Genomic DNA, 27734 nt, shown 5'->3' with positions numbered 1-27734 from the left:
TAACCCCAGCGCCGCCGGCCCCGCCCACGCCCGCGGCGCCGCGGCCGCCCCTCCCAGACGAGCTTCCGGACCCCCAGCCGCGCGATCCACCCCCCCCCGCGGGGGGCTCGGAGGCGGTGGGGGGGAGGGAAGCCCTGCCCTGGGCCGCGCCTCTCCAGCCTGCTGTGCGCTGGCTCCACCGAGTCCAGCCTCTCGGGGGTCCCCGCGCTCCAGAAGTGCAACACGACCCCGGAGGCCCAGACACGGCGGGGACGCCTCAGCGAAGTCGGGCACGCGAGGGTCGCGCGGTCTGGGCGGCTGCCTCCAGGCGGCCTCCCTTTCCGGTCCGGCCCGCGTTCCCAGCCCCTGGCCCGAGGCGCTGGTGAAGGGGCTGGGAGAGGAGACGTGGGGGAAAGCCCGATGCACGTGATCTCGTCGTCGTCGTCAGCCTTCGGGAAACATTTCCATCTCGTGGCGGGAAGAGATCCCAGAAGCTGCGTGGCTGAACCTTTGATAACCACAATCCGGGATGCCTGCTCCGGCGTCCCCGCCCTTGCCAGCGCCGGGAAGCCCTCCTTTCTGCCGGAGTGAGAAACTGAGGCCATTTCCCAGCTTGATTCGCAGTGCTTCCCTTTTGTTTGAGGCCTTCCCTCATCTTGTACTAACGTTTACATTCCCGTCTGCGCTGGAGCTGAGTCTCTGTTAGCGCTCATTAGCATCCTTCGAGCCCTGTTAGCTGCTGCTCCCTCCCTTGGAACACAGGTTCCCTCTCCTCTCTCGCCAAGGTGCTCCTGGTCAAGAGCTGGCCACTCTCTTCCAGTCAAATGCCAGCCTTGGAAGCTAGAGGTTCCAGCTCACCAAAGTAGCTGAGTTAACGACCTTCACAGAACCGTGGACTCCTTGAAGCCACTCTCACTGCTTCTCCTGAGTGAAGAACTCCTCTTAAAGACCATTCCTTGCAGAGCAAGATTGGTCCTATTAATGCCGTCCCAAAAAAAGAGATTCCACGCCTTTTCTTGATGCCTTAACAAACCCCCGCCCAATGGGAACGTTCTTCCTAATTTCTCATTTTGAGCAGCTTTACCTATGAGGTCCTATAGCCAAACCTTTGATCATTTTCCTGGCTGAACTGCAACATCCCCCAGCTGCCTACACTATGGGTGTTAAGAGTGGGAATCTGGGGTCTGTCTCCCGTTCTCTAGATTTTCTGGATCTTTCCACAGCCCCTGGCACAGTGGTGGACATAGGGCAAGGATGGATGCTGGGAATGAAGCAAATGATCATGCAGCTACTGGAAAGAAAGGGTTTTGTTTTGATACGATTCCTGCCTCCCCTAAGACTTTATGCACACAAGAATCCTAACACAGGAGACTCTTACCTTCTGGTAATTTTACATTACCACAGATTTATCATTACATCCATCATACACACTATTACAAAAACCTACATTTATCAAGCACTGACAATGCCCAAACTGTTCCTAAGCACTTCACATACATTGCCTCGTATACTCAAAACAAACCAAGAAAGTAGGTACTACTTTTATCCCCATTTTACAGATGAACAAACAGGCTTTGACAGATGAACTTACCTGTTAGGTCATGTGGCAGTTAGGCGGCAGAGCAGGGATTGGAGTCCAGGCAGGCCAATTCCATTACCTAAACACCAGGCTTTACCACACTTGCAAGTCTGACTTCTGCTAGAAGTTCCACCCTCACCTCAGATTCGACTCGCCTGAAACAAAAATTCATTTTCAAGTGGTGAGCAGCCGCCATTAGTTGAGATGCTTGCTGTGTGCCAGGCATTTCACATATATAATTGCTAATGCCCACGACAACTCTGAGAACAGTTTCCATTTTGCAGAGAAGTTTACTAACTCCATCAAGGTCACACAGTGAAGAATGGGAGACGAGGCTGTATAGGGCTTGAGCTTATGGGCTTCTGACTCAGGCTACTGGGTTCAACTCTCTCATCTGCCACTTACTATTGGTGTGGCCTTCGGCAAGTTATTTAGTCTCCTTGTATACAAAGTAGGACTCCATAGGGTTATTATGAGGAATAAATGAGTTAAGACAGATAAAACATTTGACACCGTGAGTGCTCAGTAAATTTTACCTGAAAAAAGTGACAGAGCCAGAATTTTATCCCAAGTCTCTCTGACATCAAAAATTACACTTTTCCAGGGGAGTGACATCAGCATCCTGGTGGAGTGAGCTTCCCCTGTTGAACTCTCCCCCTTTAAGACACAACAAAAAGGACATTCATATTCCAACAGAAGCTATTCACACAACACAGGGGATGTCTGAAGCACCCAGGCAGCCGTACACCCGAGGACGGAGGTGCTGGAATCCCCAAAGGAAGTGGAAGGAGGTAAGAGGAGCTCCTTTCCTTCCCCAAGGACTGCGACCCAGAGACTGAGACCATGCAGCTCTCAGAGGAAGGGGAGGGGTGGCTTGCTGAGTGAAAACCAGCGCTCTCCAAGACCCCTCACAGCCCCAGGGGATCCCTCTATGGAGGGAGTGGAACTATTGCGAGGGTGGTTTCAACAAGCTAGCCCCTCAGGAGAGCAGAGAGTGACAGCCAGGCAAGAAACCTCTGAGATGGGGGAGGCGAAAGTAAGTGCCCCTCCCCCATCCAGCCCTCCTGACTGGTGCTTCAGCACAGCGGCACTTCAGCTCAGCCCGGTCCCCAGAGGCATTGGCTCCCAGGCACCCGGGCCCCACCAGCAGGGGCAGCGTGACCACCCCACCCCCACAGGCAGCAGCTCCCAGGTGCCCAGGCCCGACCAGCAGCGAGGCGAGCCTGCGCCCCACACCAGAGGCAGCAGCAGCTCAGGCCCCACCACACCACAGCCCCAGCTGCTCTGGCTGGACCAAGCCACGGCCCCAGCTTCCCTGGCTTCCACATTCCACAGCCGGCTCCTTCTGCTGGACCGTGCCCCGCCCCCAGCTCCTTTGGCTTGACTGCTCCCCCCCCAGCCCTGGCTCCAGCGGTGTTAGCTTGGCCTGTGCTCAGGCTCCAGCTGACTTGGTGCCAGCAACTTCAGCCCACCGCACTCCAGTTCCAGCTCCTTTGGCCCAGTGGTGCCCCAGCTCCTCCTTCTTCGACCCAGCACACTCCAATTCCAGCTTCTTTGGCCCAGTGGTGCTCCAGCTCTTCTTTCTGTGGCTTAGCACACTCCAGTTCTAGCATCTTTGGCCCAGTGCACTCCAGTTCCAGCTTCTTTGGCCCAGCGGCGCTCCAGCCCCTGATTCTTTGGCCCAGTGGCACATCAGATGCAGCTGCTTCAACCCACCTGCACCTGAGCCTCAGCTGCTTTGGCCTAGCTGCGCTCCAGTCTCAGCTGTTTCCACACTCCAGCTCCAGCTGTTCCCATGCTTCCCCCCAGCAGCATCCACTCAGCCACGCCTCAGATCAGCCAGAGACTGACGAGAGGGCCCATGGATTGAGGCAGGCCAGAATACACAGCCCTTGACCCCCACCCAGCAGCAGGAAAAAGAAACTGTGACCATATATTTTCACTATGAGGAAAAGTAAGCCAAGAGCGACAGGCATCATGCAAAATATTAAATCTCCAGACCAAAAGGAAAATGACAAGCACCCAGAAGTCAACTTGGAAAGCTCAGAGATGTATAACCTTAACGACAGAGAATTCAAAATAGCCATCATAAAAAACCTTAATGACATACAAGAAAACACAAGACAGACAATTCAATGAAATCAGGAGTTTCTTCACAAAAGAGATTGAAACTGTAAAAAAAAACCAATCAGAAATCTTAGAGATGAAAAACACAATAGAGGAGATAAAGACAAATCTGGAAGCCTTAAGCATCAGAGCTGACAATATGGAGGAAAGAATTAGAAATATTGAGGACAGCAATGCAGAAATGCTCCAGATGGAGGAGGAAAGAGAACTAAGACTAAAAAGAAATGAAGAGACTCTCCGAGAAATATCTGACTCAATTAGGAAATCCATCATAAGAATTATAGGTATTCCAGAGGGAGAAGAGAGGGAAAAAGGAGCAGAGAACTTGTTCAAATAAATAATATCTGAGAACTTCCCAAACCTGGGGAAGGAGCTGGAAGTACCAGTGAATGAAATAAATAGATCTCCTGGCCGGCCCCGTGGCTTGGTGGTTAAGTGAGCGAGCTCCGATGCTGGTGGCCTGGGTTCGGATCCCGGGCGCGCACTGAGGCACCACTTCTCTGTCCATCCTGAGGCAGAGTCCCACATACAGCAACTAGAAGGATGTGCACCTATGGCATACAACTGTCTACTGGGGCTTTGGGGGGAAAAATAAATAAATAAAATCTTTAAAAAAAGAAATAGATCTCCTAAATATATCAACACGAAAAGACCCTCTCCAAGGCATATAGTAGTAAAGCTGGCAAAAGTCAACGACAAAGAAAAAATATTAAGGGCAGCTAGATAAAAAAAAAAATAACATACAAAGGATTTCCTATCAGGCTCTCAGCCAATTTCTCGACAGAAACTTTACAGGCTAGGAGAGAGTGGAATGATATATTCAAAATTCTGAAGGACAAAAACTTTCAGCCAAGAATACTCTATCCAGGAAAAATATCCCTTCAGATATGATGGAGAGATAATAACTATCCCAGAAAAATAAAAGCTAAGGGAGTTCATTGCCACAAGACCTCCACTACAAGAAGTGCTCAAGAAGGCCCTCATCCCCAAGGAAAAAAAGAGAAAGGGGATTCAAAGTTTTGAACAAGGAGGAAAATAGGTCAACAAAACCAGAAAAATTGCAGTCCTCTATCAAAATAGATTAGCAAACACTTAAATATAAAACCAAAGATCAAGGGAAGGTAAGCACCAAGCATAAATATAACCTCATCATGTTAAACACAAACTCACAACACAAAAAGGAATAAGATGTGACAACAATAACTTAGAAGGGGAAGAGGAAAGGGATCGAATCGACTTAGTCTAAGGGAATAAGAGGCCATCAAAAAATGGACTATCATATCCCTGAGATTTTTTTATACAAACGTCATGGTAACCACTAACCAAATAATCAGAAAAGAATCACACACGATAAAGGAAGTGAAAACTAAGAGAACCCCATACAGAACTACCAAACTAAATTGGTAGTCCAAAACACCTGAGATGAGAAACAAAAGAAATGCAAAAGAACCATAAAAAGAGCGATAAAATAACAACAACAAGCCCCCATATATCAATAATTACCCTAAATGTAAATGGACTGAACTCTTCAATCAAAAGACACAGAGTGGTGGGATGGATTAAAAACAAGACCCAACAATATGCTGCCTCCAGGAAACACATCTCAGCTCTAAAGTCAAACACAGGCTCAGAGTGAAAAGATGGAAGACAATTCTCCAAGCTAATGGCAAACAAAAGAAAGCAGGTATTGCCATACATATATCAGACAAAGTTGACTTCAAGATAAAACTGGTAATGAGAGACAAAGAGGGGCAATATATAATGATAAAAGGGACACTCTACCAAGAAGACATATCACTTTTAAATATATATGCACCCAATACAGGAGCACCAAGGTACGTAAAGCAACTATTAACAAACCTAAAAGGAGATATTAACAACAACACAATAGTAGTAGGGGATCTTAACACCCCACTCTCATCAATGGACAGATCATCCATACAGAAAATAAATAAGAAAATAATGGACCTAAACGAAAAACTAGATGAGATGGACTTAATAGACATATACGGAGCACTCCATCCAAACACAGCAGATTACACATTCTTCTCAAGTGTGCATGGAACATTCTCAAGAATAGACCATCTGTTGGGAAACAAGGCATGCTTATATAAATTTAAGAAGATTGAAATCATAACAAGCATCTTTTCAGACCATAATGCCATGAAGTTAGAAATCAACTACAAGGAAAAAACCAGGAAAGTGACAAAGCTGTGGAGACTCAACAACATGCTACTAAACAACCAATGGATCATTGATGAGATGAAGGAGAAATTAAAGCGTATCGGGAGACAAATGAAAATGAAAATACACCGTACCAACTCATATGGGATGAAGCAAAAGCAGTCCTGAGAGGGAAACTCATAGCAATACAGGCCCACCTTAACAAACAAGAAAAAGCCCAAATAAGCAACCTCAAACTACGCCTAACAGAATTAGAAAAAGAAGAACAAACAAAGCCTAAAGTCAGCAGAAGGAGGGAAATAATAAAAATCAGAGCAGAAATAAATGAAATTGAAATTAAAAAAACAGTAGAAAGGATCAATGAAACAAAGAGCTGGTTCTTTGAGAAGATAAACAAAATTGACAAACCCTTAGCCAGACTCACCAAGAAAAAAAGAGAGAAGGCTCAAATAAATAAAATTAGAAATGAAAAAGGAGAAATTACAACAGATACCGTAGAAATACAAAAGATTATAAGAGAATACTATGAAAAACTATATGCCAACAAGTTGGACAATCTAGAAGAAATGGATAAATTCCTAGACTCATATAACTTCCCAAAACTGAATCAAGAAGAAATAGAGAACCTGAATAGACCAATCACAAGTAAAGAGATTGAAACAGTAATCAAAAACCTCCCAAAAAATACAAGTCCAGGACCAGATGGCTTCTCTGTAGAATTTTACCAAACATTCAAAGAAGACTTAATACCTATCCTTCTCAAACTATTCCAAAAAATAGAGGAAGATGGAACACTTCCCAACATGTTCTACGAGGCCAACATCACCCTGATACCAAAGCCAGACAAAGATAATACTAAGAAGAAAAACTACAGATGAATATCCCTGATGAACATAGATGCAAAAATCCTCAAGAAAATATTGGCAAACCGAATACAGCAATACATTAAAAGGATCATACACCACGATCAAGTGGGATTTATACCAGGGACACAGGGATGGTTCAACATCCACAAATCAATCAATGTGATACACCACATTAACAAAACAAGGAATAAAAACCATATGATCATCTCAATAGATGCAGAGAAGGCTTTTGACAAGATCCAACATCCATTTATAATAAAAACTCTCAAGAAAATGGGTATAGAAGGAAAGTACCTTAACATAATAAAGGCCATATATGACAAACCCACAGCCAACATCATACTCAATGGGGAAAAACTGAAAGCCATCCCTCTAAAAACAGGGACAAGACAAGGGTGCCCACTCTCACCACTCTTATTCAACACAGTACTGGAGGTTCTGGCCAGAGCAATTAGGCAAAAAAAAAGGAATAGAAGGAATCCAAATAGGCAACGAAGAAGTGAAACTCTTGCTGTTTGCAAATGACATGATCTTATATATAGAAAACCCTAAAGAATCCATTGGAAAACTATTAGAAATAATCAACAACTACAGCCAAGTGGCAGGGTACAAAATCAACTTAGAGAAATCAGTTGCATTTCTATGTATCAACAATGAACTAATAGAAAGAGAACTCAAGAAGACAATCCCATTTACAATTGCAACAAAAAGAATAAAATATCTAGGAGTAAATTTAACCAAGGAAGTGAGAGACCTATACAATGAAAACTATAAGACATTGTGGAATGAAATCAATGATGACATAAAGAAATAGAAAAATATTCCATGCACTTGGATTGGAAGAATAAACATTGTTAAAATGTCCATACTACCTAAAGCAATCTACAGATTCAATGCAATCCCACTCAGAATCCCAAGGACATTCTGCACAGAAATAGAACAAAGAATACTAGCATTCATACGGGGCAACAAAAGACCCCTATAGCTAAAGCAATCCTGAAAAAGAAGAACAAGGCTGAAGACATCACAATCCCTGACTTCAAAACGTACTACAGGGCCGGCCCCGTGGCTTAGCGGTTAAGTGTGTGTGCTCTGCTGCTGGTGGCCCGGGTTCGGATCCCGGGCGTGCACCGACGCACCGCTGCTCCGGCCATGCTGAGGCCGTGTCCCACATACAGCAACTAGAAGGATGTGCAGCTATGACATACAACTATCTACTGGGGCTTTGGGGGAAAAAACAAATAAATAAAATTAAAAAAAAAAAAAAAGAAAGAAAAAAATACACCAAAATTAAAAAAAAAAAAAAAGTACTACAAAGCGATAGTAATGAAAACAGCATGGTACTGGTACAAAAACAGACACACAGATCGATGAAACAGAATTGAAAGTCCCGAAATAAAATCTCATATCTATGGGCAGCTAATCCTTGACAAAAGAGCTAAGGACATACAGTGGAGAGAGGAAAGTCTCTTCAATAAATGGTGCTGGGAAAACTGGACAGCCACTTGCAAAAGAATGAAGGTAGACCACCTTCTTTCGCCATACACAAAAATTAACTCAAAATGGATCAAAGACCTGAAGGTGAGACCTGAAACTATAAAACTCCTGGAGGAAAATATAGGTAGTACACTACTCGTCATCAGCCATAAAGGGATCTTTTTGAATTCCATGTCTACTCAGACAAGGGAAACAAAAGAAAGAATAAACAAGGGGGACTTCATCAGATTAAAGAGCTTCTAAAGGCAAATGAAACCAGGATCAAAATGAATAGGGAACCCACCATCTGGGAAAAAATATTTGCAAACCATATATCTGACAAGGGATTAATCTCCATAATATATAAAGAACTCACACAACTGAATAACAAAAAAACAAACAACCCAATCAAAAAATGGGCAGAGGAAATGAACAGACACTTCTCCAAAGAAGATATACAGACGGCCAATAGGCACATGAAAAGATGCTCAACATCACTAATCATCAGGGAATGCAAATCAAAACCACACTAAGATATCATCTTACACCTGTTAGAATGGCTATAATCACCAAGACAAAAAGCAACAAATGCTGGAGAGGCTGTGGAGAAATGGGAACCCTAATCCACTGCTGGTGGGAATGCAAACTGGTGCAGCCTCTATGGAAAATAGTATGGAGATTCCTCAAAAAATTAAAAATAGAAATACCTTATGATCCAGCTATCCCACTACTGGGTATCTACCCAACGAACCAGAAATCAACAATCCAAAGAGGCTTATGCCCCTCTATGTTCATCGCAGCATTACTCACTACAGCCAAGACATGGAAGCAACCCAAGTGTCCCTCGACTGATGATCAGATAAAGAAGATGTGGTATATATATACCAAGGAATACTACTCAGCCATAAAAAAAGACAAAATCGTCCCATTTGCAACAACATGGCTGGACCTGGAGGGTATTATGTTAAGTGAAATAAGCCAGAAAGAGAAAGACAAACAGTGCATGATTTCACTCATATGTGGAAGATAAACCAACACACGGACAGATAGAACTGTTTGGTGGTTACCAGGGGCTAGGGGGGTGGGGGGTGGGCAGAAGGGGTGGAGGGTGTCACTTATATGGTGACTGATAAACAATAATGTACAACAAAAATTTCACAAGAAAAAAAAAGCTACACTTTTCCAGATGTTCAACATCACTAATCATCAGGGAAATGCAAATCAAAACTACACTAAGATATCACCTTACACCCGTTAGAATGACTATAATCACCAAGACAAAAAACAACGAATGTTGGAGAGGTTGCCAAGAACAGGAACCCTAATTCACTGCTGGTGGGAATGCAAACTAGTGCAGCCTCTGTGGAAAACAGTATGGAGATTCCTCAAAAAATTAAAAATAGAAATACCTTATGATCCAGCTATCCCACTTCTGGGAATCTATCCAATGAACCTGAAATCAACAATCCAAAGAGGCTTATGCCCCGCTATGTTCATTGCAGCATTATTCACTATAGCCAAGAAGTGGAAGTAACCCAAGTGTCCCTCGACTGATGATTGGATAAAGATGTGGTATAGATATACAATAGAATACTACTCACCCATTAAAAAAGACAAAATTCTCCCATTTGCAACAACATGGATGGACCTAGAGGGTATTATGTTAAGCGAAATAAGCCAGAGAGAGAAAGACAAACACCTCATGATTTCACTCATAAATGGAAGATAAACTAACACACAGACAAAGAGAACTGTTTGGTGGTTACTAGGGACAAGGGGCTGGGGGTGGGCTTAAGGGGGCAAGGGATGCATTTATACAGTGACTCACAAGCAATAATGTACAAATAAAATTTCACAGTGTTATAAACTATTATGACACCAATAAAAAAATTTTTTTAAAAGGAAAATAGAATGGAACAAACAAACTACACTTTTCCCGCTAGCTTATGCTGCTTCTTACATACTAAAAAGAAAAACTACACATGAGGAGAAAAAAGACTAAGTCCAACAAAATGGTGAAAGTGATGGCATTTGAATGGTGGGAATATGGGGTAACATTTTCTTCTTTCTTGTTTTTAAATTATTTTCCAAGTTCCCTTTAGTGAGCATGGAATGCTTGCATAATAAAGAGAGAAATACATCATGACAACCTTCACATTCATTATGTTTAGCCCCAAATCACTCCTCTCTCTACATTCTCTCCCGGTCTCATCATCCCAGACACTTTGGAGTTACCCGTGCCTCCTGCCTTTCCATGGGCTTTCTCTGCAACCATCCAGAGTCCCTGGGTCCTGATGATCTTCCTTCATAATCACTCACATCCATCCCTTCTTGTCTATTGCCACTGCTGCCCTTGTTCGGGGCTCTGTGCCAGCTTCTGGATAGACTCCCAGCCCCTTGTTGCAAGGCATGAGGTTCCCTCCTCCAGTCCTGCCTTCATCTGCCCTTCATCTGTTCAGACCCTAGTGACCCCCAAGAGCCTCTCTGGCAGTGTGTGTAGAGCCAGCTCTTCCCTGGATGGATTCATAAAGTTCAGTTCGTGGGGAGGCAGAGAGTGTCAGAGCTGTTGGGGGCCTTACTTAAAGCCCTTTTTAGTGAGGCTGAGATTTGTCCTTGATTTGTTCAGAGACACAGAGCTAGTATGTGGCAGAGGCCAGCCCAGATTTCAGGTCTCTTTTTTTTTTATTTTATAATTTTATTTATTTATTTATTTTTCCCCCAAAGCCCCAGTAGATAGTTGTACGTCATAGCTGCACATCCTTCTAGTTGCTGTATGTGGGACGCGGCCTCAGCATGGCCGGAGAAGCGGTGCATCGGTGTGCGCCCGGGATCCGAACTGGGGCTGCCAGCAGTGGAGCGTGCGCACTTAACCCCTAAGCCATGGCGCCGGCCCTCAGGTCTCTTGACTGCCGTTCTCGGGCCCTTTTTTATGATTCTGACCTGCCTTTCTGCAAAGCATTTCCAGATGATATTGTTTTCTAATTCTATCTCTCAGGCCCAACGGGAGCTGTCTGGATGAGTTCACTCTTTTGTTAGACCCTGTGGCTCACCCTCCCTCTGTGAATTTGGGGAAGAGAAGGCCTGGGTTTACACTAAAGCCTTCATTCCCATTTGCCATATCACCAGTACCCACAATTGCTCTGAGAAGTGGGTGGTTTGGTGAGAATATTCAGTCCTTAACCCCACTACTAGAAAAGGAACACTGAGTGCCTTGTCTCAGATAGTGGTGTGGTGGTTTCTATAGGTAGGTGTGGTGAGTTGTCTACAAAGATGGCCAGCAAAGATAGTGGACTGAACCTCACCTTCCTGTATGTGCATGCTGCTCCTCCCATCAAGAGGTGGTGTCTTTCCTTCCCTTCCCTTTGAATCTGTAACTTGCTTTAACCAATAGGCCATAGCAGAAGTGGTGCTGGGTGACTTCCAGATCTCAGCCTTGTGGCTTCTATTTTCCCTCTTAGAACCAGTTGTGATGTAAAGAAGTTTGACTGCCCTGCAGGAGAGAGAGGTTACTTGCAGAGAGCAAGACCCTGGAGGATAAGAGACTATGAAGGGAGAGAAAGGAGTCCACCTATCTCCCAACCACCATAGCTGAGGCGCTGCATGAAGCCATCTTGCATCCTTGGCCCCGTCGAGTCGCCTCAGCAAAGACTAGCTGCACTGCCAACTCTGCCCAAGTTGCAGAATCGTGAGCAAATAAAAAATGGCTGTGTTTGTTTTAAGCCTTTAAATTGTGGGGTGGCTTGTTATGTGGCAATAATAACTGAAACAGAAGGATAATATATTTACAGAATAAATTTTGGTTTTAATGATCTAAGTAAAAGCCCACTGATTCCATTGATAATGCAGAACTGAGGATTTTTTTATAACAAATTTGGGGGAAAGTAATGCAATATTTTTCAAGGTGAGGCTGCTGTCATTGGTTCAATCTTTATTTAAAGGAGACAGGTCCTCTCAGATACTGCTGCAGCCCTCAAAAGGACATTTTTTTTTTTCCTGCTGGGAAGATTCGCCCTGAGCTAACATCTGTTGCCAACCTTCCTCTTTTTTTTTTCCTCCCCAAAGCTCCAGTGCATATTGTATATTCTAGTTGTAAGTCCTTCTAGTTCTTCTATGTGAGCCACTGCCACAGCATGGCAACTGACAGACAAGTGGTGTGGTTCCACAACCGGGAACCAAACCCAGGCCGCTGAAGTGGTGAAATCGCCAAACTGTAACCACTAGGCCTTCAGGGCTGGTTCTCAAAGGGGCATTTTTGAAGAATTCTACTAACGTCAAAAATACTCACAATATTCCAGTGTGGTAGGTAGCTTCTAAATGACCACTAGTGATCCACACCTGCTGGTATTCATGCCCTTGGGTAACCTCCTCCCCTGGAGTGTGGCTGGACCTAGTGACTGGCTTCTGATGAGTAGAACATAGCAAGAGTCATGGTATGTCACTTCCTAGATTAGGTTACAAAAAGACTGTGACTTCCATCTTGCCTCCTCCCCTCGCTCCCTCCAGTGCCCTGGCTTAGTGGAAGCCAGCTGCCATGTGGTGAGTAGCCTTCTAGAGAGGTCCACATGGCAAGGAACTAATGTCTCTCACCAACAGCCCTGACGAGCACCTGGCCTGCAGCCTTCTGGGAGTCCCTGAGCCAGAGGAGGAGAGCCACCTAAGCCACCTACTGGAACAATGATATAACAAATGCTTATTGTTGTAAGCTGTTAAATTTTGGGATAATTTGTTATGCAGCAATATGTAACTAACATATTCATTAACTGAAAAAATTAGGATATCAAAGTATAGACAGTTTATGTGGTACAGCCTTTCAGGGAGCTAATATGGCCATAAATATCCAACTTTCCTACAACTTTACACGTCTTTTGTCCTTGTAGTTTCTCCTCTAGAAACTTCTCTTAAGGGAAGAAAAATCATGGAATGCTAACAAAGGAATAGTTATAAGGATGTTCAGAGCAGCACTATTTATAATGGCAAAAAGTTGGTAGCAATCCATATATCTAATAACAGGGGGTTGAGTAACTAGATCATGGAATTGCCTCTAATAGAACAGGTTGGAATCTATTAATGAGTCTTGAAAACAAAGTGACTTGCCATCAGCATTTGAAAAATAAAATAAAATAGAATAGAATAGAGTTGAAAATATCAGAGTAAGGGTAAGTTTTGCTTCATAAGAAATTTTTGTTTCATATTTTTATATGTATATGTTGTTACGTTAAATGAATTCCTTACTCTAAGTCATGGCCCAAATTTTGAAAAACTCTTCAGTGTTAAAAAAAGATATGTACAAAACTATTTAATGACACAAAAAGCATTCAAAATATATGAAGTTACAAAATAGCATGCATCTGCTACAAAATGATCTAATTTCATGAAAATCCAAAACAAGTAAATCTATATGAAAAATGGAACATAAATACATCAAAAAAATCATTTATTCTTTTCTTCTTCTATCTATATTTTAGAATTTTCTACAACGAAAATGTCTTTTTTAAACTTATTTCTTGAATAATAATAGTTTTTACAGTTTTCCAAATAATATATTATATATAGCATTCTCTTATATATGTGTGTGTGTATATATATATATACACACACACATATATATATATTTTTGTGTGTGTGAGGAAGATCAGCCCTGTGCTAACATCTGCCAATCTTCCTCTTTTTTTTTTTTTTTTTTGCTGAGGAAGACTGGCCCTGGGCTAACATCCATGCCCATCTTCCTCCACTTTATATGGGACGCCACCACAGCATGGCTTGCCAAGCGATGCGTCAGTGCATGCCCGGGATTCGAACTGGCGAACCCCGGGCCGCAGCAGCAGAGCACGTGCACTTAACCGCTTGTGCCACTAGGCCGGCCCCTATATGTATATATATTATTGCGGACCTACACCACACGTTGGCAGCCATGCTGTGGCAGCGACCCACATACAGAATAGAGGAAGATTGGCACAGATGTTAGCTCAGAGGGAATCTTCCTCAGCAAAAAAAAAGAAAAAAGGCTAGAAAGAAACTTGCCACAATGTTTTTGTGTGGTGGGATTATGGGGAATTTTGAATATTTTAGAAAATTTAGAAATGTTTCTAAAATGAACATGTTTTTCTTTTATAATAATTTTTTTTTTCGTGAGGAAGATTAGCCCTTAGCTAACATCTGTTGTCAATCCTCTTCTTTTTGCTGAGGAAAATTGGCCCTGGGCTAACATCCGTGCCCATCCTCCTCTACTTTGTATGTGGGATGCCACCTCAGCATGGCTTGATAAGGATCAAGCGCCCGGGATCTGAACCTGCGAACCCCGGGCCGTTGAAGCGGAGTGCATGAACTTAACCCTACACCACCGGGCCGGCCCCTATAATAAGAATTTTTAATAAGAGAAAGAAAAAAAGAGGCATTAAGAACAGCCTAGTTTTGATGGGGTGTGCCTGCTGTCCATTTTATCCCACTACTGGACCCGGGCCAGGAAAGCGGGCCAGGAAAGCAGGGCAGACACCCTTGCCTCTGCCCAGGCCCACATCCTCTTTCTTTCCGTGCCCTAATGTGGCCTTGTGGTCCTGGTGGTTTTCTCTTCTTATCTTATCTCAGGTCTTGAGTTCCCTTGTCTTGGGCAAACTTATCGAGGAATGGTGACGCATAGGCCAGTGGGATGTGTGTCAACGCTGAGGTGGAAGAATGTAAATAAGGAGCCTCACGCTATAAATAACGGACATAACTCAGTTGTGTGCCATCGAGCTTCACTGGGGCCATGCTGTGTGCTCGTGCAGCACCTCACCAACCCCTAGTTTACAGATAAGGAAGCAGGCTCAGAAAGGCTCCATGCATGAACCTGTCTGTGTCCCTGTGTAGGCATCCATGAAGTTTGCATATTTATGTGTCCCTAATCCATCACCAAGTTCTGTTAAATATTACCCCCTAAATAGCTCTCCACTCTGTCCACTTTGCACTATTAACAGCACTACCTCCCCAGTCAAGCCCTATGGCAGCGGCCTCCTAACTCGTCTCCTCCAGGCCTTCTGCACCCTCTGATCCTCTCTCTATTCAATAGCTAGGGGCGTCTTTGGAAATTTAAATCTGAACATGTCAGCCTGCCCAACCACCATTGCTTAAGACTTTTCAGTGATTCCCAATGCTCTTAGGATGGAGACAAAACTCCTCAACATGGTTCACAGGGCCTTGTGGGGATACCTCCATCCCTTCTGCCTCATGGCTCACTTTTCCCTCCCTCCTCTCTGTTCCAGCGCCATTGACCTTCTCCTAGTCCCTTGTACTCACCATCTCCCTCCTGCCAAGGGCCTTTGCAAATACTCTGTCTTTTTCCAGATCCACTCCTGCTAGCCCCTGTGCCTAGTTAACTCCTACTCATCCTTCAGAACTCAATTTAGATGTTACCATTTGCTAGGTCACACCCTCACTAGACATTCTTACAGCACCTCTTACCTTTTCTTCAGATCACTAAATACATTTGTAATTTTATATTTATTTGATTAGTTGATTAATATTTATTTTCACAATAGACTGTAAGTTCCACCAAGACAGGGACTATATCTCTTTTGGATCACCAATCCCTAGTATTGGGCATAATTCTTGGCCTACTAGAGGAGCTCATAAAATCCTTGTTAAATGAATGATTAATGAATGAACACAACCCAACGATTCTTCTGATCTGGTTCCTTTTCCTGAAAGGGCTCCCAAACCCTTCTGAAGACAGGAAAACAGAAGAGGCAGGAAACTATCATAATAATGCCTGCCCATCACAGAGTGTCGAAGTAAGAGCTGAGTCTACAGGCTGCGTTTTAGAGGCCTTCCTACCCTGCTCACCTCCACCCTCTTCCAAAGAGGGCCTGGAAGGAAGCCACTGCAGAGAAATCCCAGGGCCGGCATTTGGTGGACAGAGCCTCAACAGGAAGGCAGGGAGAATGGGAAGGCGAAGAAAGGAAGGGAATAGATGTCTACTGTATCTTGGACACCATGCTAAATGTTTACATACATCATCTCATTTAATCCTCCCCAAATCCCATTTTGCAGATGAGAAAACAGACTCAAAGAGGTTGTGAAACTTGAAGGTTATAAAACCAATGCAGAGAAAAGCTAAGTGTGAACTCAGATCTGTCAGCTTTCCTCCAGAGCCTGGGCTTTTCCAGCCTACAATCCTGGCCTCCAGCCTCAAACACCTCCCCCACACTGTTAATGGAGGGCCCAAAGTTTCATCATTAAAGACTCATCTGGGGACCAGCCCGGTGGCGCAGCGGTTAAGCGCGCGCACTCTGCTGCGGCGGCCTGGTGTTCACAGGTTCCGATCCAGGGCGTGCACTGACGCACTGCTTGTTAGACCATGCTGTGGCGGCGTCCCATATAAGGCAGAGGAATATGGGCACGGATGTTAGCCCAGGGCCAATCTTCCTCAAGAAAAAGGGGAGGATTGGCATTGGATGTTAGCTCAGGGCTAGTCCTCCTCACAAAAAAAAAAAAAATGAGCAGGTAGATTTAAAAAAAAAAAAAAGAGTCATCTATTGGCCTTTGTCTAAAGCTCTCTTTTAGGAAACAGTGTATGATGGTTGAAGTCGATACACTGGAAACAGAAACTCAACATCATAAAGGCAACCACTACAAGACCTGAAAAGAAATATATAAACAAAAATTGCAACATGGAAAATAAAGGACATGAGGGAGTTAGTGCGAGGGAGTTAATTCCTCATCCTTCATATTGAGGGAACGAGATACTGTCTAACAGATGTTAGCCCAGGTCCAATCTTCCTCAGCAAAAGAAAAAAAAAAAAAGAGGAGGATTAGCATTGGACATTAGCTCAGGGCTGATCTTCCTCACACACACAAAAAAAGAGATACTGTCTAAAATGGACACATTTATGATATTACATGAAGGGATAATGGTGATCAGAGGAGAATTAAAAATAGAAGCTGTTGGTGGGGAGCTGGGGAGAGGAGAGAAACTTTCATTTTTCATTTGTCCTTCTGAGCTGTTCATTTTTTTAAAAAAATTATAGTGTTCTCCTGTAACTTTTTTAAAAAGTTTAGAAATTTTTGTTACAAGGGACTAAATAAACAAAAATACCCTTCTTTTAGAATGCGAGTATGTCTAAAAGTATTAGTCCTGATACCTGGGTGTAAGTTAGGTCTGCAGGTTTCCTTTTCATCAGGAAGGACGTGAGGCAGAGGAGGATCATGTGATGATAAACATGGCTTCCTAAGCAGTTGCTTCTGGGAACCGGGCATGGGAGACAAGCTTGATCAATTTGCCTTTGCAAGCACACAGGGCTAGGCTGACAGAGGAGCGCCTCTTCCCTCACATATTCCCAAAGGCAGCTCATGTTCAGACACACCCAGCTACAAGAGGATACAGACCCCATGAGAGCCAGAGATGACCCCCGCTCTAACCATCCCCAGCAAGACTTTGCCCCCAGCTGTGCCACACTCTGAACAGGAGACCCTGCCAGCCAGGGACCCTGCTCCAGCAGGATACCGCTGCTTCTTAAAGCGCAGGTGGATCTAGTCCCAGGAAGGTGGGATGCCGAGGGCTCTCAGATGAGTGTGACTTAGGTCCTGCTCCAGAGCTGGCCATAGAGCTCCAATGAGGGCCCCACACCCCTCGGGATACAAGGGCCCTTTCTTCCTCCTGAGGCACGGCACCCACTTGACCTTTGCTCGACTGCAGTTTATATCACTCTGGGCCCCAGCAGCTGCGGGAGGGAGGCTGGCGCACTGCTCCGGAGTGCCACTAACTGGCAGCAAGGAGCCAGGAGACTGGCATTCCCAGCACCAGATAAAGGCCTGTTGATCTTTGACCCCCACCCTTCCCGGAGCCTTGGGCCTCCCTCGCGCCTGCCCGCCTTCCTTTCTTCTCTGCTGGCCTCTCCCTCTGTTCTCTGTCTCCTCATTTTCCTGGCACCCTTGCTCTGACCGGCAGTTTTCCCCAGCTCCTTGCCCAGGCCAATCCTTCCATGCTGTCTTCAAGCCCTCCTTCCTGCACATCTCCCAACTCTGACCGGGAGAACTCCAGCAAGAAGGTCCAGTGGGCTTCTGGGAGGAGGAGGACGTCATCCACAGACTCAGAGTCAAAGTCCCATCCAGACCCCTCCAAACTGCCCAGGTCCCGGAGACCCAGCCGGCTGACGGTGAAGTACGACCGGGAGCAGCTCCAGCGCTGGCTGGACATGGAGCAGTGGGTGGATGCACAGGTTCAGAAACTCTTCCAGGTGGGTAGCATGGGGGAGGGTGGGAGGACCTGGGGCCTGGGGCCTGGCCCGGGGGCTGGGGCAGAGCCTGCCTGGAGACCTCAGGGGGAGCTGGAGGGCTGATGTGGGAGGTTCCCATGGAGAAAAAGCTTTTCCCATCAGGTGAGGCGTGGGTTTGCAGCCCAGAAATCTGCCTCCTTCTGGTCTGGGCTCTACCTCTAACTCTCATCATAATCTGGGGCAAGTCTTTTAATATCCCTGAGACTTAGTTTCCTAATTGATAAAATGGGGCCATCAATGCCTGTCATATCTCCTTCATAGGACTTTTTGACACTCAAATGAGATAGTAGAAGGGCTATTTTTCTTCATTTTATGTGTTTATTTACTCTCATCCTCAACACACATTCAGTCTAGAGCTACACTGTCCACTACTGTAGCTATCAGCCATGTTTAGCTATTTAAATTAATAGAAATTAAACAAAATTAAAAGTCCAATTCCTTGGTCACAATAGCCACATTTCAAGTGTCCCACGGCCCCATGTGGCTAGCAGCCACCATATTGTCAGCACAGATATAGAACATTTCCATCATCTCAGAATGGACAGTGCTGGACTAGAATTTCAGAGTAACCAACAGTGAGGCTAACACCAGCACGTGACCCAGCCTTGGCCCCGGCTCTGACTGACCCCCCTCAACCCCTCCAGGGGAAAAGGACAGGTCTTGGCCCCTTGTTACGAGAAGCGGAATTTTCTTGCTTAGATTCCTCCATCAGGATCCTAGATAGTGACAACTGCCGCTTCAACAAGAATTATATTTTGAGCACTTAACTCTGCGCTAGGCTCAGTGCCCAGCACTCAACATGCATTATTTCATTCAGCCCGCCCCACAACTCCATTAGGTAGGTGCTGCTTTACCGTGGAGGAAATGGAGCCTTAGAGATGTGGAGGAACTAGCCCAAGGTCACACAACTAGGAAGCGGTGGGACCAGGAGCTACAGCTGGGGCTCTGCTCTCAGAGCCTGAGCACTTATTGGAGGAGCTGGTGGTTCTTCACACCTGAAGTACTTCAGAAAAAACCCAGTGCCCTAACTGCACCTCAACTGACTTTAAATCTACTAGAATGGGGCCCAGGCCTTTTTTATAAGCTCCAGAGCTGATTCTAGCATGTGACCAGCTGAGAACCATTGCACCAAGCCAGAGACTGGGAGTCCTCCTTGTCCACATTCCATGGTCCTTGTTTCTCCTCTTTCTTGACTCAGATCCTATCTTTTCTTTCTGGGGCAGTGAGGGCCTGAGATTCTTCCAGGTAAGGGCTGTGTCAGCCGCCCTGTTGTTGGGGTGGGGAAGAGTGATGCGTGTGGCCCGGGCTGTCTTGTGAAGCTCACTGGGTCATGTGTCAGTTTGGTCCATCTCCCGTGTAGCATCCTGGGCCTGCTCGTGGAAGGTGGGGAGATGGCCTGGAGCTGGGAGCAGGAGAGGCAAACTTTGTTGGCCTGTGTCTGCCCTGATCTTGCAAGGCACCTCTGCTGCCCTTCACTGACTGCCAGCACCCTCTCTTTCTGATTCAGTTTCAATTTTAGACTGTTGTACACTTGCATGACAAGTTTCATATTTCAGACACCTCAGGGAAAATCCTTCCAGGCAGAGGGGAAACACACTAGCCAAAGAACCTTGTTTTGCAAGAGCAAGGCAGGGAGGAAAGCTGTACAATAATGAGCTTATAACCCTGGAAAACAGGACGTGTGGGAGGACTGCTCCCAGGCAATGGCCAAAATCAAATACCTGGCCTGCAGTGGCCATGGCAATTGTCCAAAGGTGCCAGGTGGCAGTTCCTCTCCCAATCCCTGTTCTTTTCAGCAGGAAGCAGCCAAGTGGCTGGGGAAGCCCCAGGTGGCTGGTCATTTTGGGCAGAGATTGAGGCAACACAGTTGGCTCACACTAGGATAGCACACTTGGATAGCACACTAGGAATGGTTCCAGGCATGCGTCAGTCACCACTTGTTTAATTTAGTTTAACGGGATCTATCTTTCCTTTGTTGGAGAGCCCCACCTCTTCTCACAGGGCGTGCAGCCTGCTTTGGGGTCTTCAGAGGAACCAAGTTTGGGTTCAACACAACAAACAGACCTGGGGCCCTATAGCTCCCGCTGTCCAGAGGTAGAGTGTGGATTTGGCTTCTAAGCAGGGACTTCAACACTCATGAGTTTCTCCTATTTTAAGGAGACTCTTGCTCAACAACCTGCTGCCCTCTGGCTACCATCCCCTATTTCGTGTCTCCTTTACAAGACTCCTTGGAGGATTTGTCCACACTCACAGCCTTTACTTACCATCTCCCTTCCTATCACATTCACACCACTGAAATCTGCCTTCTGTTCCCACCACTCTATTGAGAGCTCTTGCCAAGGTCACTGCCTTGGGGCTTAATCTAATGTACACATCAGCAGGGGACACTGTTGACCACCCTGGAGTAATGAAATGTTCCTTTCCTATAGCTTCCATGACACTATCTTCTGGTGGCAGCTGGCATGTTGATGCAGCACTTTTGATGTGGTGACATTGTAAGAAACAATCTATTAAACTTCCAACTTTACAAAAGTATTGTCAATGAATATGTGAAACAAAAGTCTGTTAGCTCATCTCTGAGCCTTCCTCCATTGCTGGTCCCCATGGCAGAGGGACCTGAGTATGGAGTGGAGGTGAGAAAGGGGGTAACATCGGGCAACACCTGGCAGGAAACTACCACATGTAGATACAGAGTCACAAGTTTACCACACTTGTTCATCTCAGTGGGAGTTGTTTGATATCTCTGCTTATTTTCTGAGAATTCAAAAAATACTTGAGGGAAAGAATATTTGGATTATGATATGAGCCCATATTCTCAACTCCAGACTGCAGTGGCAAAATGCCTAACAGTAATATACATACCTTATATTCAATATATGTATAGTTAATGTCATAAGAGATATAGAAATAATTTTGGGGGCAGGACTGATACATTTTTAGAGGTGAAGTTCTGATCGTTAGATTGTATCTTTATTTTTTGACCACACTCTCCACCTTCTGGGACTCCCATTACTGATATATTAGACCACTTGATATGGTCCCACAGGTCACCACAGCTCTGTTCTGTTCTCTTCTTTTTTTTCCTCCAGGTTTTTTCCTCTCTGTGCTTCATTTTTTCTAGTTTCTTTGCTGTATCTTCAAGTTCAACTGATCTTTTTTCCTGCAGTGTCAAATATGCTGTTAATTCTATCCAGTAAATTTTTCATTTAAAATATTGTATTTTTCATCTCTAGATGCTCCATTTGGTTCTTACTCATATCTCCCATTTCTGTAATTACTATATTTATGTTTTCCTCATCTGCTAAGTCCATCATCTGTCATTTCTGGGTCTGCTTCTGTTAACTGATTTTTCTCCTTGTTATAGGTCACACTTCCCAGGTCTTGGCACAACTAGTGACTTTTTTATTGGATACTAGATATTGTGAGTTTCATGTTGTTGGGTAACTGAATTTTTTTCCTTCTTTTTAAGAGTGTTGGGCTTTGTTCTAGTAGGTGGTTTAGTTACTTGTGGTTCAGTGTGATCCTCCTGAGGCTTGCTTTTAAGCTCTGTTAGGGTGAGTCTAGAGTAGCCTTTAATCTAAGGAATAATTGACCCCCCTGTAAAGCATGGCCCTTCTGAGGTCTCTGCTGAATTCCTGCGTGATCAGCAACGACTGTCCACTCCCCCTGGGTGGAACTTGATTTGTCCCCAGTCTCATGTGAGGTCTGGGAACTGTTCATCTCTGTGCCCTCAGTGCCTCATAGCACCAGGCTTTGTGAAGTTTTACCCTATGAATGTGCATCTTGTGTTTAGCAAAGACTCAAGAGAAACCTTATGCAGACTTCTGGAGGTCTCTTTCTTCATAACTCCTCCCTATCCACAACTTTGTCTAACAACTTCTAGCCACCTCAACCTTGAACTCCAATCTCTGTCACATCAATTTAGCAAGACCACAGTGCTCTGCTTGGGATCTTCCTCTCTGCTCTGAGGTCTGGAAATTGCCTCCAGGAAGAAATACAAGGCAATTATAGAGTTTACCTCTTTTGTTTCCCTTCTTTCTCAGGTAGTCCTGAGCTACCTGTTGTCCAATGTCTGAAGACATTGTTCATATATTTTTATCTAGTTTTCTAGTTACTTGTGTGGGGAGAATAAGTCCGGTCCCATTCCTCCATCATGACCAGAAGCATAAATATCTGGTTAACTGTTACTCAGCCTTCAGGTCTCAGGTTAGAGGTCACTTCCTCCAGGAAGCCTTCCTAAACCCCAGGCTTGGTTAGCTTCCCCTTCCAGGTGCTCCCATAGGATCTCATCAGAGTGCTTATTACCCTGTATTGTTACTTCTTCTCACTTGTCTGTATCCCTCAGGAGACTGTAAGCTTTTCAAGGGCAGGATCATCTCTGTCTTGCTGTTACGGCCCCAGGTCTCATCACAATGCTTGGTACATAGCACGCACTCGATAAATATGCATTAAATGAATCAATGCTGAATCAGATGAGCTAGAAACCAAGGAAGCAAAGGGAGAGTCTAGAGTTTAGGGTGAAAAAGCCAACTTAGAACTCTAACACTATTTATTTTTAAAAAGGTATGGAAGGACCAAAACGGTTAACGGTGGCTGCCTGTTGGCAGTGGGAGGAGTGAGAGGGTAGGTGAGGTTTCTTTTTCTTTCTTTTTTTAAAAATCAACTTTACTGAAGTATAATTGGGAGAATAAGATCTTCCCGTTTGAGGCATACATTTGGATATTCTTCGCCATATGTAACCACTACCCCAATCAAGATGTGGAACATTTCCATCATTGAAAAAGTTCCCCAAATAGTACCTACCTTTAGACAAATTATACAACTTAATTACTTAGTACATCTGTTTTTATTATGTCTCCTCAACTGTCCCTAACATGTAGGCTCTTTGAGGGCAGGATCTTTGTTTTGTTCACTGAAGTTCCCAAGTTCACAGTGCTGGAATAATAGTAGTAACACATAGTTGTTGAATAAATAGATTCCAAAGGATTAAATAATCAAATGGAAAAGGTGAAATCATCAAACCTCTAGAAAAATATAAAGGTGAATATCAAATATTTACCCAAGTCAGTATGGGAAGAACTTGCTAAGCATCAAAAAAGAGAAGATGAAGCAAAACCCAAACTGGAATGGAAAAGACCATTCGATTCAACTGTATAAACACGAACACCTATTTCTCCAGCCCCTCCTCCAAACATAGACAATATTTCCATCACATATGGAATGCTAGGCTAATCTGAATTAAAAAAAAAAGACAACTCTTAAGTCAGTAAGAAAAAAAGAACAAACCAATAGAAGAATGGATAAGGAAGCAGTTCTTTTTTTTTCCCCCCCCCCAAAGCCCCAGTAGATAGTTGTATGTCATAGTTGCACAGCCTTCTAGTTGCTGTATGTGGGACACGGCCTCAGTATGGCCGGAGAAGCGGTGCGTCGGTGCGCGCCCGGGATCCGAACCCGGGCCGCCAGCAGCGGAGCGCGCGCACTTAACTGCTGAGCCATGGGGCCGGCTCAGGAAGCAGTTCTTATGTTCTGGTGACTCCAGGGTTCCCAAGACCCTTTCAGGAGGGCCATGATTATTTTCATAATAATACTAAGATGTTGTTTGCCTTTTTCACTATGTTGACATTTGCACCGATGATGCAAAAGCAATGGTGGCCCTTAGCATGAATCAAGGAAGTGGCACCAGGGTCGGCCCGTGGCTTAGCGGTTAAGTGCGCGCGCTCCGCTACTGGCGGCCCGGGTTCGGATCCCGGGCGCGCACCAACGCACCGCTTCTCTGGCCATGCTGAGGCCGCGTCCCACATACAGCAACTAGAAGAATGTGCAACTATGACATACAACTATCTACTGGGTCTTTGGGGAAAAAAAAAGAGGAGGGTTGGCAATAGATGTTAGCTCAGAGCCGGTCTTCCTCAGCAAAAAGAGGAGGATTAGCGTGGATGTTAGCTCAGGGCTGATCTTCCTCACAAAAAAAAAGAAAAAAGAAAGTGGCACCAACCTGTACTAGTAATAGTGTTCTTAGTCAAGCAGTAAAAAGTTATTAAGTTTATTAAATCTCGGCCCTTGAGTTCACATCTTTTTTTAATAGAGTTTATTTTTTGGAGCAGTTGTAGGTTCACAGTAAAATTGAGCAAAAAGTACAGAGTTCTCATATTCCCCTGTCCCCACACATGCACTGTCTCTTCCACCATCAACATCCCCCACTAGAGCAGTACATTTGTTACACTTGATGAACTTGTATCGACACATCATAATCACCCAAAGTCCATGGTTTATATTAGGATTCACTCTTTTTTTTTTTTTTTTGTGAAGAAGATCAGCCCTGAGCTAACATCCATGCTAATCCTCCTCTTTTTGCTGAGGAAGACCGGCTCTGAGCTAACATCTATTGCCAATCCTCCTCCTCTATTCCACAAAGCCCCAGTAGATAGTTGTATGTTATAGCTGCACATCCTTCTAGTTGCTGTAAGGGGGACGCTGCCTCAGCATGGCCCAACAAGCAGTGGGTCGGTGCGCGCCCAGGATCCGTACTTGGGCCGCCAGTAGTGGAGCGCGCACACTTAACCGCTAAGCCACCGGGCTGGCCCCAGGATTCACTCTTAGTGTTACACATTCTATGGATTTTGACAAATGTATAATGATATGTATCCACCATTAGTATCATACGGAGTAGTTTCACTGCTCTAAAATCCTCTGTGCATCACCTATTCATCCTGCCCTCCCCCCAACCCCTGGCAACCACTGAGCTTTTTTACTGACTCCATAGCTTTGCCCTTTCCAGAACGTCATATAGTTGGAATTAGACAGTATGTAGACTTTTCAGATTGGCTTCTTTCACTTAGTGATATACATTTAAGGTTTCTCCACGTGTTTTCCCGACTTGATAGCTCATTTCTTTTCAGCACTGAATAATATTCCATTGTCTGAATGTACCATAGTCTATTTATCCATTCACCTATGGAAGGACATCTTCGTTGTGTCCAAGTTTTGGCAATATGAATAAAGCTGCTATAAATATCCATGTGCATGTTTTTGCGTGGACATGTTTTCAGCTCACTTGGGTAAATGCCAAGAAGTGTGATTGCTGGATCATACGGTAAGAGTATGTTTCCTTTTGTAAGAAACCGCTAAACTGTCTTCCAAAGCGACTGTACCATTTTGCATTCCCACCAGCAATAAATGAGAGTTCCTGTTGCTCCACGTCCTCATTAACATTTGATTTTTCAGCATTTTGGATTTTTTGCCATTTTAATAAGTGTGTGGTGGTATCTCATTGTTGTTTTAATTTGCAATTTTCTAATGACACATGATGTTGAGCATCTTGTCTTATGCTATTTGCTATCTGCACATCTTCTTTGGTGAGGCAGCTGTTTAGATCTTTTGCCCATTTTTTAATTGAGTTGTTTGCTTCTCGTTGTTGAGTTTCAAGAGTTTTTTGTATATTACGGATAACAGTCCTTTATCAGATATGTCTTGTGCAAATATTTTCTCCCAGTCTGTGGCTTGTCTTCTCATTCTCTTGTGCATCTTTCATTTTTAATTTTATAAACTCTGTGTTGTTTAAATTTTTTCAATGACCATAATAACTTTAAAGACAGTTTTATTGAGATATGATTCACATACCATACAATTCACCCACTTAAAAGTGTACAATCCAGTGGTTTTAAGTATCTTCACAGAATTGTAAAACCATAACCACAATCTAATTTTAGAATATTTCATCACCCACAAAAGAAACCATGTGCCCATTAGCAATCACACCTCATTCCCTACCACCACTACCCCCAGCCCTAGGAAACCACTAATCTACTTTGTGTCTCTATAGACTTACCTATTCTGGACATTTCATACAAATTAAATCATATACTGTGTGCCGTTTTATAACTGGTTTCTTTCACTGACCTAGTGTTTTCAAGGTTCATCAATGTTATAGCATGAATCAGTGCTTTCTTCCTTTTTATTGCTGAATAATGTTGTATGGCTACATCATATTTTATTTATCCATCAGTTGATTAACATTTGGGTTGTTTTCACTTTTTGGCTATCATGAAGAATGCTGCTATGGACATTCGCACGCAAATTTTTGTGTGGACATATGTTTTCATTTCTCTTGGGAATAGACCTAGGAGTAGAATTGCTGGGTCACATGATAACTCTATATTTAACATTTTAAGGAACTGCCAAACTGTTTTCCAAAGCAGCTGTACCATTTTACATCCCTACCAACAATGTATATAACTTTTGAAGTTAAACAGATGCTCTTTTTGAAGAACCCTAGCACAGTTTCAGGTAGAATATAGTAGGTCTTCGGTAACTGTTGAATGGAAGAATGAGTGGGTGGTTTGAGTCAGGAGAGGAGAAGGACAGAATATAGGAAATAGGGTGGGAGATGGGTGAGCCCTTGACGGTAACCTTCACTACAGCTCCAGCTGGCCAGGCCCCTCTGAGCCCCATGTGATTCCCAAACAGGATCAACCAAGTCCTTCTGAGCCTGAGATTGACCTGGAGGCTCTCATGGAACTATCCACAGAGGAGCAGAAGACTCAGTTGGAGGTAGAATGGGGGGCTGGATCCCAGCCCCAGGGGTTGGGGGATGGAAGCTGGGGTTGGACTAAGGGGAAACCAGGAACCCAGGCTCTGCCTGTTTGAGTGGAGTGGGGAGAACCAATTCAGAGGAGAGAGTTCCTGGGAGACTGAGTGGGGTTTGTGGGAAAGTGCTGTGGCTCAGGGACCCATTTCTCTGCTCTCTTCTACCCAGGCTATTCTCCAAAACTGCCCCCGCCCCACAGAGGTAAGGATGCTCTGCCAGTCTAGGGGTAAGAGGAGGCCCAGTGGGGAGGTGGCTAATGAAAGGAAAGTGTGGACCTGGGTCCTTCTCCCCTTCCCTGGCTCTGGGGGAATGGGGTTGGGGGAGATTAGGGAGGGCAGCGTGGTGGGTGAGTATGACTCCATGTCTTGATCTCATCCCTGTTTCTCTCTCAGCCTTTTATCTCTGAGCTACTTGGTGAACTCAAGAAACTCCAGAGACTCAGTCGGCCTCAGAAATAAGCCTTGTGAGACTACTTTCAGCAGCCTCAGCACTGCCAGGCCTGCTCTGAACCTCTGGATTCCAGGCTGCAAGGGAAATGGCTCCTTGGGACACAGACAAGGAATGTGGAGGATGAGGAGGGACATTTGGACACCGCTGGTGTTTGTGCAGTCACAGTTAGTTCCTGTCAGCTGGGCTTTCTGGGAACCAGTCATGGCTGTTGCCCAGTGCTTTCCTTGGCAGCCAAG

The 27734-nt window shown here is 44.6% G+C and overlaps 1 protein-coding gene across 1 annotated transcript; it reads left to right on the top strand.

The window, feature by feature from the left end:
* The first annotated feature begins 18155 nt into the window (after window positions 1-18155).
* On the top strand, window positions 18156-27567 carry PPP1R14D (protein phosphatase 1 regulatory inhibitor subunit 14D). The gene is made up of 4 exons (XM_004421427.2): window positions 18156-18422; window positions 26928-27011; window positions 27217-27249; window positions 27441-27567. Exons 1-4 carry the CDS (start codon window positions 18168-18170, stop codon window positions 27504-27506), a joined length of 438 nt encoding a protein of 145 aa, XP_004421484.1. The 5' UTR covers window positions 18156-18167; the 3' UTR covers window positions 27507-27567.
* Window positions 27568-27734: the final 167 nt, after the last annotated feature.

This window comes from Ceratotherium simum, chromosome 3 (genome assembly GCF_057802395.1).
Source record: "Ceratotherium simum simum isolate JZ-2026a chromosome 3, ASM5780239v1, whole genome shotgun sequence".
In the NCBI taxonomy this organism is placed as follows: Eukaryota; Metazoa; Chordata; class Mammalia; order Perissodactyla; family Rhinocerotidae; genus Ceratotherium; species Ceratotherium simum.
Note: the sequence above shows the minus strand (reverse complement) of the source record. Positions and strands in the feature narration are given on the sequence as shown.